This window comes from Rhinatrema bivittatum, chromosome 6, assembly GCF_901001135.1.
Source record: "Rhinatrema bivittatum chromosome 6, aRhiBiv1.1, whole genome shotgun sequence".
Taxonomy (NCBI): domain Eukaryota; kingdom Metazoa; phylum Chordata; class Amphibia; order Gymnophiona; family Rhinatrematidae; genus Rhinatrema; species Rhinatrema bivittatum.
In genome coordinates, this window is record NC_042620.1 from 108,440,486 (window position 1) to 108,452,518 (window position 12,033).

At 41.8% G+C, this 12,033-nt stretch overlaps 1 protein-coding gene across 1 annotated transcript in view; it reads left to right on the forward strand.

Annotated features, from left to right (window-relative positions):
• LOC115094651 (myosin-IIIb-like) overlaps positions 1-12,033 on the forward strand; it is a 62,901-nt gene that overhangs the window by 32,977 nt on the left and 17,891 nt on the right. Inside the window, exons 3-5 of the mRNA XM_029607901.1 lie at positions 1,848-1,952; positions 2,209-2,308; positions 10,664-10,740. Coding sequence (XP_029463761.1) covers positions 1,848-1,952; positions 2,209-2,308; positions 10,664-10,740 — 282 coding nt within the window. The remainder of the gene's footprint in view (positions 1-1,847; positions 1,953-2,208; positions 2,309-10,663; positions 10,741-12,033) is intronic.

Here is a 12,033-nt window from a genome sequence, read left to right on the forward strand (position 1 = left end):
GATCTGTCACAGAATCAGAAAACACTGGCCACAGAACTGCACAGCTTGCCCTTAGGCTGCCAGACGGTGCCATTTGCTGTTTGGCGAGGTTTACATTTTCAAATGTAGAGCAAAAGCAAATAACAAAAAATGTACAACATTTTTGCTGATTAATTCTTAGAAAAATGCAGCATAGATTTGAACTCGAGCTCACGGAGACTGTGGACAAGCCTGCATGCTTTGTTTTTTTTTGACAGAAGGAATGTCACTAGGAGATTTTTAAGACACCTGTAGGAGAAGAGAAAATGATTGATAGCAAATGAAATTCTATGCTTGCATTTTCATAGAAATGGCTTTTCAAGGCAAAGTGAACCCCTCTCCTTCCCCCTCCTCCCAACTGTTAAAAGGGCAGAGATGATGAAGTAATCATGGGGGTGAAAACACATTTGCAGAGATTCTAATTTTTACTTTTTATCCCCTTCCCTAATACATGGAAAGTGCCTGCGAAGAAGCTGGGCGTTCCTGACTCTGAATGTTTCAGCTCAGCTGCTGGCATAGCTTGCCACGGAGCCTGAGATATGACTGCTGTCTGTTTTTATATTTGCCTGCCAGCAGGAGGGTTGACAAGAGTGAAGGTCTGAAATAACTGTAATTTGTTGCCTCCCAGTTATCAGACACATTAATCTTATCTTTCCTGGCATTTTGTCTCCCTGCCAAAGCAAAAAGTTCTTAGATGATAAAGCATGTCTATTCTTTGAAAACGCAGGAACCACACCATATCTTTCAATCTACTTTCAAAAGGAAAATCATTATTCTGTGAGAACATTCGGTTTTAGCTTTGTTTTATAAGGTACCTGCAAAGTATGCTTGCAAGTTATAAATGCACTATCGTATTGTGGAAGATTTTCAAAGATTTTCCTGGGAAAAAAAAAATAGTTATTCATCTACTTCAGCCATATCCGATGAAGTGGCTCTTTAGCCACCAGAAAGTCCGTGGGTTCTTTTGTATCTCATTCACTCTGGGCTGCACAGAAGAAAAGGCATTCTGGGATGGGGGAGGGGGCAGGAGGAAGTGTTTCGGAGAAGTTAGAGAGGGCATGCCTGGGGGTATTTTGAAGGTGTTCCTGGGGGGGGGGGGGCATTCCAGGGAATGTTTTGGAAGTGTTCTGGAGAGGGGGAGGGGGGGCATTTCAGGGGCAAATTTTGGAAGTGTTCCGGGGAAAGAGTTCCAGGGGGTGTTTCGGAGGCCTGGTTGGAAACTGTGCATGTCCATTTCATTTTCAGAAAAGCACTCACCTAGTAGATATACAGCTCGCACGCATGCTTCACGCCTTCCTGCTCAGCAAGTCAAGATTCAAACACTTTCACACTGGCACCTGGTGTGTGAAAATCGTCTGGGTTTGCGTGGGCTGAAAAATATAAACATACAGCATTGCCAGTTGGAGGCCCTGTAGAACATGGACCCCATTAACTGGGCCCAATTTAGGGTTCTGATAACCATAGGCAGAGGTCCATGGTCTGAAGCTGTGCCAGCATATGGCCCTAAAGCATGCTGAAGCAGGAATCCTTTTTGGTCTGCATATTTGCCACCTCCAAAATTTGGCCTCAAGGCGGTTGCCTATGATGTCTTTACCTAAATCCATCAAATATAGTATGTATTTATTGTACTGTCATTTGCTGTCAAAAGCAGCATAACCGTTTTTAATAACAGCTAGAAATATTGAAAACAGCGTGCAGAACCTAGCAGCAGAAATGGAATAAGGGATGGGTTCTTTGTTACGCTGAATCCTGATATAGTAGAAATTCAGAAGCAGAAAAGACTAATAGATGAATGTTTTATGTCTGTTTTTCTCCCCCCTGCTACACAGCTGTGTAATGGAGGTTCTGTCACCGATCTCGTCAAAAGCCTGCTGAAGTGTAGCCAGCGGTTCGATGAAGCTTTAATCTCCTACATCCTGTATGGGGCTCTCCTGGTAGGCAAACTTATCAAACGTCCAATGACCGAAGAGGGTGCAATTCACCTCTTACCCGTTTCATGTTTTGATCGAGTGGCATTAACCTTGACACATGCCTGCTGTTGTGGCAGCAGGGGGCGCACGTGGATCGCTGGGCAGATGTTCCTGTCGTGCCAACGCAGCTCGCCTTCATCAGGCTCGTTAATCGCAGGGAAATTATTTCTGAATATGGGCGCAAATGATTTCTTTTCTTTCCTTGCCTCTTGGCTCGCAGGGCCTGCAGCATTTGCACAATAACCGAATCATTCATCGTGACGTCAAGGGGAACAACATCCTTCTGACAACAGAAGGAGGAGTCAAGCTCGTTGACTTTGGTAATGACTACTTGCCGTTTATTTCCTCCGTGCATGCAGTTTAGCCAACGGCATCAATTTAATGTCTGCTCAGAAGGAAGAGGCATTTCTGGAACACCACAGGCTTGGTGATTTCTCCAGTGGGATTCAGGGGTAGTTCAGTTTTAACAGATGGAGTACACCAGGAGTTTAGTTCAGATAATGTATTTTAGAGTAATGAAAAAAATACATCTTTTCAAACTTAAAAAAAAACCCAGCAGCAAAAAGAGGCTGCTAATTTAGAAAGTCTTTTGCATTCTGCTAAGTCTGTCACATTTCAGGGCATTTGTCTCTCATGTAAATTTCAATTTTCTGTCCTTTGCATATGAAAAGGAAAGAGCCTTTTTTTCCTCAAATGACTTTAATAGCCTGAAGCACATTTATTCCCTCTGAGCAGAAGGTAGAATGGTCCTGTGGGTGCAAACACTAACAGATTCATTTAATTTGTGATTATTGCTGTAGCTGTAAGCTTGGCTGAATTGAAAGCATAAATAAAAGCAGGAAAAGACAGCATGAGGGAGAAATATACAGATGAACATACTATCAGATAACTGATATATGCAAATCTGTGTAAAGCATATATCAGTTACCCCGTAGAATGTTCATCTGTATATATCTAACAGTGCTCTTTTATTTCACATCAGATCTACACCTCATATGTACGGATCTGATTTGAAATAAAAGAACACTGTTAGATAACAGTAGACATGATATACACTTTGCATCTTTAAATGCACTTACTGTGCTGTATTTATTTACAAGGAACTGTAAGTAAATAATAAATAAATAAGCCTACCTGTGTACACAGAAATAAAGGTCACCCAGTGCATTGGAGGGGATACTTTTCCACTGTGGCTAGCTTTCCAGAGCTGTGCTTCCTTCATCAGTTCAGTATAAAATAAAGATTCAGTATAAAATAAAGATGTCTGAATGTACAAGGCTAGCGTTGTTTTCAAAACATCATTTTTCCTTAACAACTCTTTACAGTGTTGAAAACAAACACTGCTGCTGTAAGGTTCATGACAAAGCTTCATCCCCCCCCCCCCTTTTTTTTTTAATGATAAAACATGCCCCCTTTGTTTTCTCCTTCAGTGGCCTGTTATGCTGCAAGCCGTTTTGGCCACTGTACTGAATGTTCCAGTTCTACATCTATAACCAAGAAAACTATATCTCAGGGAATTTAATGGTATAAGGAGGTGATATAACAATGTTCATGAAACCAGAAAAAGGCAGAGGGGATTCGTGCTCAACATCAGGGTGCTGCCACAACTAAAGAGGCAGATTCAATTCCCTTAAAGTAGAAATGAGTAAAAAAAAAAATTGCAAAAGGAATGATAAATGAGAATAAAATGGGGTGGGGAGAGGGCACTAAGACAATATCCTCTTAGTATATTGACTGCAGGTAATGTTTAACTGGAGGACTCTCTTTTGAAAGGTAGCAGAGAGTCAGTGAGGATGGGTAAAGAAAGCAATGAACATTTAAGCTGACATAGCTAAATGAATGGCCACTGCTGGAAACAGGATACTGGGTTTGATGGACCTTTGGTCTGACCTAGTATGGCAAGTCTTATGCTCTTAATGTAATGGGAAGATGGAATGAGCCTTTCTAGCTCATAAGCATACATGAAAGGAAAGAATTATCTTTCAACTGACATCTGCACATCTGTGTGATTGGAACTTGGTTCTAGTTTTCTTATCCTCTGTGCAGTCTATTGTACGAGTAGGCTAACTCTGAGCCATCAGAGCCACAGACAGGTCTGGTTTTCAGTTTGCCCAGAATGAATAGTCACCAGATAGATTTGAATACATTTTTTTTAAAGATACCCCAATGAATGACCATATTTTGATTATCCTGAAATCCAGACTTGTTTGTGGATCATAAGGCCAGGAGTTGCCAACCCATGGTACATCTCCTAGAGTGAGTGTACCTCAGTTGTGGTTACCAGAAGGTTCAAAATTCACATGTGTATTTTCAGATCCCTCCAAATGACCCTTTTACATCAAAGAAATTTTACAAATGACACAGAATACACCAGAAGTAATTATATATATATATAGTATTTCAGTCAGTTTATAATTGAATAACTCAAAAGAAACTGCAATTTGATAAATTTGATGTACTGCCATTCTATACAAATCACAGCAGTTTGCAAAGTAAAACATAAAACAAGTCAGTAGCAATAGCATAAGCAGATAAATATACCATTACAATACAAGCAATATAATAGGTCAATATAGGCCTAATGTAAAATAAAACACATAAATTCCAGATCCACCCTGCCTTGACACCCAATAAGAATTCAAACTTCTGCTTGATTTCCAAACAATACATTGAGGATTTACCTGAAATTAATATACTTGATTAAAAACCATGTCTTAACTTTCTTCCTGAATTTCTCATAATTAATTTTGAGCTGAGCTCCTAATGGAAGAAAATTCCATAATAAGGATGCCTGTTGGGCAAATGCAGTCTCCATTCTGACGGAGGGGGGACTTTTAATGTCCTGCTGTGGTGAACGGAGGAATCTCATTGGCTCGTAGGATGCTAGTAAATTCACCAAGAATTGGGGCAAACCCTATAGAGTGCGATTTGAAACGTAGCTCCAATCAGCAACCAATGCAGTTTCCTAATAAAGGAATCACATGATCATGCCTAGACATCCCAAAAACCACCTTAGTGGCTGTATTCTGCAACAGTTTTAAAGAGGTGAAAGGCAATCTTGCAACTCTAATCGCATTAAAACAAGGGCATGAACTAAAGTTGCCAAATCAGTTTTGTCTAGAAAAGGCAAACTGTTACACAGTAATCAAGAAAGTATACGTTTAGCAATAAAAACAGAGACCAAACATGTAACGTAACTGGCAGAAAGCCCCACAAGAAAGGGGAGGAGGAGGAAGGAAGAAATTAAGCAGCAGCTATAGCTATCATTATATTACTTAAAATTTAAGGTTAAGAAGATTACTTGGGTGGAGATTCGGTAAGCCTTGGTGGAGATTCGGTAAGCCTTGGTATTTTCCCTGGAGGGAAGAGTACCCCATTTACCTCTTTTACCTGCAGTACTGAGCACCAAAGCTTTCTGAATCCCATGGTATTTTTCTCCGTGCCAGAATATAGCTGGGAAGAATACCACATCGTTTAAAGGGGCTTTGTGGTCCCCCAGACTCTCCTCCTCAGCCATGATGTAAAATCCCCTGCTGTACCCAAAAGTGGCACAAATGTAAAAAAAACCAAACTATATTTTAGTCACTTGTGACCCCAGCCTCACCCCTGCTTCCCAGTTCCAAACCCTGCTCTCTTTGTACCAAACAAATGATTCCCCCGCTTCCACCCCGAGGCTCCCTTGCTCCTGGTCCCTGATCCTCTCTTACCTCTTGCGTACAATCCCTGGTGGTCCTGGTGGTTCCTGGAGAGACCCCTAGGGCTCCAGGTCTGGTGCTGCCATTCTCGAAATGTGATTGGGCAAAAATGTGCCTGAGGCGGGTCAGCAGCATTGAGAAAATGGCGCCACTGGACCCGGAGAACTTGGGGGGAGGGCGCTCCAGGCACCTTTGGACCAGCAGGAATTGCAAGTAAAGGGTAAGAGGTGTCAGAGAGTTGGGGGGAAGGGAGTTATGGGCAGGTGGGAGCATTTTTTTGGTGCAAAGGGGGTGGGGTTTGGAACAGGGGGCCGGGGCTGAAGCTGCTACCAACCAACATTTTTACATTTGTGCTCCTTCTGGGTGCGGCATTGGAGGCGAGAGAAAGGGTCTCATTAGGCCCAGAGGGTTTTGGGGCCACAGGGCCCCTTTAAGAAAAGGCCCCAGGAGCATCAGGCATGAGTTAGCCTTCTGATGCCTCCAGGGGGAAGATAACTTTCAATGAAATAATGCAACTTGCAACTTTACCACAATGGGCTGATCTGCATGCATTTGCAAATATTTTAATACAAACGTAGCACCATATTTTTTGGAGATAACATGCAGAATTGCAGATAACACCTGTTATTTGTGTGGTAATGTTTACAGCAGCTTGGTGAATGACTGCCTACAATTGCACCACTTTCTTACAACTCTGACCTAATTGAAGTAACACTTGCTTAGCACCTTTGCAATTTTGGAGCCCAGTTTATCCCTGCTGTTTTTGCTAATCCCTTTAATATCATGCAAATGAAATGTTAAGTGCCTTTTCTAGTATTCTGAGCCAGCCCTCTTCTCCCCTAAATAAGAAACGTCACTTTCAGTATCTTGCCTGATGAAGGGAGCTCGGTCCGGAAAGCTTGCACCTTAAAACTTTATAAAGGGGTCATTTCTGCCCAATTGCTCTCCTGGCTTTCTTTTAATTAATTTTCTTTTTTTGCAAGCTAACATGTTGTTTTGCCTCTCTAATTAAGAAGATAGTGTGAGAAAATGAGCCTCAATTCACTCAAATGACTGTGCTTTAAAGCTACAAAAATAAGCAGAACTATAGCAGAAAAGGTTACAAAAAGAGCCTTGATAACTTTTTGTACATGGCTGACAATGCTTTGTACATTTACTAATCTTTGAGCATCTCGAATGTATAGTCTGTGACACAAAATTCTAAATAAAGAATTTACAAACGAGAAAAAAAAATCATGCGGGGTGATTAAGTGAGCTAGTTGCTTTTGCAAATTGAAGAGAGATCAAGGTGCCCCCAGCTGATCCCTGGTTCTTTTTCTTATGCCCACATGCTGACAGTTTATGCATGCAAAATTCCTGGCTGTAGGAATTCATGTATATAAGTGTAAATTTCCTACCTGTGGAGTTTTATGTCTGATTACAGAATTTATTGCACATCATTTTCTGTGGCCAGGGATTTTACACTGTAAACTGTCCACACAAGCGCACATGAGAGAGAATACAGGCAGGCATTCCTACCGTACTGTACAGTGAAGAACGCCAGAAATGCTTAGGGACCAGGCGGAGGGAAACCAGGCAAAGAAGAGCAGGTTAGCGAGAAAGCAATCAGAGGGTGGCGTGGAAAGACTGTGAACTATAAATGTAAAGATTTTGTTGCTTGCTCTTTGCTACAGTGTGCCTATGTGCTTCATTGTACACACAGTTTGTTATGTACTGTACATGCAGGTGTTTGTGCTTACACTTGAATTTGTAATCACATATATTAAGGTTAAGTTACTGCAATAAATTACACTATAATGAGGATCAGTGAGAGCTAGAGGTGTGATCACAGTTTATGCCAGCTAATGAGTAGTGGAAATGAAATTACAGTACTTAAACATGTGGTGCTTCTAACAGAGAAGCATTTAACTGCAGAATGAGTTGACTGTCCCAGTTCTATATTATATGAAGTCACATCCCAGGGCTTGAGCTGAGTCTGGTTTTGCTTTATTATCAAGGAAGTTCTATCAAACAGTTGTGGTGTGCGCTTCTTCTGTGTCACTTGCACTGTCTCGAAGGTCACCACTGGGCTTCAGTACTTACCATACAGTGGAAAATGGGTCTCATTTTTATTCAGGGGATGTAAGACTTAAGAGGTACTGGAAGTGATTTATAAACTAAGCCTTCCGAAAATCTGAGGCAAATTGCCAGTGTTATCATTTCAAAATTGTGTAACTGGCACTTGTATAGAAATTAGGTCAGTTGTATAGTAAATATCAACAGATAAGGACCATTTGGCTCATCCAGTCTGCCCAGCTGCTCTTTCTGACACTTTTCTACTTCTGGCTGGTTATAACCCTTTTTTGATCTTAAAGAGAGCTCCCAGCTGTTGGCCATATAAGCCTGATCAACAGCAGGAGATTGCTTTTTATCCATTTTGCCATTAGCTGGGGAATGCAGCCATATCATCTTGGCAATATGTGAAGTCCTATTTGACACTGACACTACTACACAGTAACTGAGAAAATGTTTCTCTAGCTTGGTCTTTGCTTTTAATTGTAACCTCTGGGCTAGCGTCCCATCACTAGATCCCAAAGATCATATCTCAAACAAAGGTTTCTGTTTATACATTCTGAAAGTCCAGAATTCCCTGTTGAGGGGGAGATTATCATCCCTTCAGCAGGGCCCTGTGTGTATTTTGTCTTAACCAAGCATCAAATTCTATTGTAAACAGCACTAGTAGTCTTGCTGAAAGTTGATGTGGATTCCAACTCAAACTTTTATGGATTTAAAGATGGAAAGTTGAATGCATAGGTTCCTTACAACTCTTGATATTTACAAAGTCATTTTACAGCTTCTGATTTCCAAAAAAATTGTGATCTTACTCTTCTAATCATTTTATTCAGTAGTTAAAGCCACTTCCAATTACTTATTTTATTCCTTGTTTATCCAAACTGTGGGGTAGTTTTTAAGCTTCCTCCCAGTTGCTGGAGCATAGGAAGATAACACTGTTTAGTTGTGTTAGTGTAACAGTTCTATTTCTCTTACCTTTACTGTAGTTAATCCTCCTTTGTTTCATACCTGGGTGGTATCTTCATGCTTCCTTCTTCCCTGTTTATCTCATTGAGATGGATGTGAATACACCTGATGGGGGCCACTGGTCTTCTAACTTCTTCCATTCCTTTTCCCTAGGAATGAATGGTAATTCATTCCTCCAGAGGACCTTGCTGGTCCTTTGGTTCTCTTTCTGTGAGAGACTCCATGCCTTCAAGATATACAGAAAGTGAGTCCATGGACCCTAGGTACTAAGCCACATAGCAAAAAAGAAAGTTCTTAAGTGAAAGGGAAACCAAAACCAGAGGAAGAAAGGGTAGAAAAACGTCCTCCTCCTAACAAAAGGTTTCCAAACAGACATGGTGGCATAGGGAAAGCACCCTGTCTTCTTTAGATCCAGGTCTCAATTCTAAAGACTTCTGGGTCCTTCCCTTGAAAAAATAAACCATACTGAAGCAGCAAGAGATATGCGGCCCCTGAAAGGGTCAAGTACAAATTCTATACACTAGCCTAGGAGCTCATCATCACAGACTCCCACATGGGGGAGCTGAAACCCACAATAATACTACTGTATCTGTTTCCCCTTCTAAAGATAAGACACTCTTCTTAGTGGGAACCCATGGGGCTCTCTACGTAATGTTTAGTCACTATTAAGAGTTTTGAACATAGACATGACACTTTTCTCCTCCTCTTCCCTAGCTTCTCTTTTAATGCCAACCAAACCTCAACAAGCTCATTCGTGTTCTTCTTGGTAAATGATTAGTTTTAGGATGTTTTCCCACACTGGGTTTTCTTTTTGAGAACGCCCACTGCCAAAGTACTTTTCTCTGGAGAATGGGTAGGATTGATTCACTTTTTCTCCAGCAACTCCGTCTTTTATAGAAGAAGTGAAGACAGCAGGCAAGTTTAGCATCTCATCTCATACTAGAAAAGATGGACTTTCCGTAGCAGAAGAGCACATAGACTTCAAGTCCTGTACTGGTTTCCTGTTTGGAAGAGAGAAAAGAATGGACTGAGCCAGTAAAGCTTGTCAGAAATCAGTGTATAAATGGTCATTGCAAACATATCAAGATCCAAAGTACCAGTTCAGGTCTGATCTTGATGAGCTTTCATGCTACCTTGACTTGTTAGAAGCTCCCTATCTTGTTAAAGAAGTCATTTATATATTTACACACACACACACACACACACACACACATATATATATATATATGTATATATGCCTCTAATCTAATAGTAGTTTCTGTGGAACATCGTCCATTAGACTAATGGAACTGTTTAAAATGCAAGTGTGTTTAAGCCAGTAAAATTATCTTCTTCAGGCTCCACAAAAGTTCTCCTGTTGACACACTTCACTTTTTGAAATGAAACATTTGCTTGAACTGTTTCCCAGAGATAGTTAGATGATTTATTTTTAGCTGATCATGAAGAACTAAAAAAAATCTGAAAACACTGAAGATCACTGGAGGTTGATGCTCTGCAGTTAAGCTCTCGGGCACATAGACGAGGGAGTGATTACCATTTAAATTCTAGAAGAAAGAGAGGACCGTGTTCCCCCATCAGAAATAGAATTAGTTTAAAGAAAGACAGCAAAATAAATGGGTAAGGATGACACCTAATCAGTGTTTAAAGGTGCAAATTTTCTCAGACCATGTGACCACCTCCTTCTGATGCAAAAGCTTGCATCTTTAATTATTTGAACACACAGTTTGAACTATAGCTATAATTATTGAAAAATGTACTTGCCTATAAAACAGAGAATATGAAGACAAATGAGGGTCAGAAAGTCCATCTAGTATGTCCAGTTTCGTTCCTGGTGCAATGCAACATACCACCAGTTGATGTCGGGCTTTCTTCTCACCTCTTCACAACCAGGAATCCTCTGGGCTGATCCCATGATCTCTTGAATCCCATCACCGATATTTGTCTCCTCCACCCCTGTTACAGGAGTCTCGGCACAGCTGACCAGCGCCCGGCTCCGGCGGAACACGTCTGTTGGCACACCCTTTTGGATGGCACCTGAGGTAGGCAGAGGTTGGTTATTATATTATGCTGCTTAGATGTCTGGCCTTTCATCACCATGGGCAAGCCTAGTACCAGTGGTAGGAAGGCTTGTACTAAAAGCAAAGTTAAATTTAAATGTCATGTTTTTCAGATTGTTTAATGTATTATATTATTCACTAGGGATGTGAATCGTTTTTTGACGATTTAAAATATCGTCCGATATATTTTAAATCGTCAAAAATCGTTAGGGCCACGATACAATACCAATTCCCCCGATTTATCGTTAAAAAATCGTAAATCGGGGGAAGGGGGAGGGCAGGAAAACCGGCACACTAAAACCCCCTAAAACCCACCCCCGACCCTTTAAATTAAATCCCCCACCCTCCCGAACCCCCCCCCAAATGCTTTAAATTACCTGGGGATCCAGCGGTGGTCCAGAACGGCGGCGGTCCGGAACGGCCCCCTCAATTGAATCCTGTTGTCTTCAGCCGGCGCCATTTTCCAAAATGGCCGCCGCAAAATGGCGGCGGCCATAGACGAAAACGATTCGACGCAGGAGGTCGTTCCGGACCCCCGCTGGACATTTGGCAAGTCTTGTGGGGGTCAGGAGGCCCCCCCAAGCTGGCCAAAAGTTCCTGGGAGTCCAGCGGGGTTCCGGGAGCGATTTCTTGCCGCGAATCGTTTTCCGTACGGAAAATGGCGCCGGCAGGAGATCGACTGCAGGAGGTCGTTCAGCGGCGAACCCCCGCTGAACGACCTCCTGCAGTCGATCTCCTGCCGGCTCCACTTTCTCCATGCTGCTGCTCTCTGCAGGAGACAACCTGCACGCCATAGACCAGAGCAGACCAGGAGCCAGAACAGAAGGAAGAAAGAAGGGCAAAACCAAAGTACTGAATTGCAGAACAAGGGAACAGATGATGCCAGGAGGCTGAGAGGAAAACAGATGGGGAAACCCCCTTTAAAAAAAAAACCCCAAAACAAACAGACCTCATATTTTCACCAGTTCAGAAACTATCACTACTTGGTTACAACTGGCTCATTTTCCATTACGATTTGTTCATTATATTTTGCCCCTCATATGGGGTAATGTCTCCAAATGGTTTAATTTTGCACATAGCGTGACAGGAATGAACCTCACTCGTATGCCAGCAAATATGGAGTCGGATCTCAGTCTCTCAGATTTACTGGGAGGAGGTTTCAGTGTTTCGTACATACAATATACAAGTCAAAGAAAAAATGATTTTGCACTCTGTTAACCTGGAAGTACTGACACCGATATCCTTGAACATTGCAGGCAGTTCTTCTTGCATCTT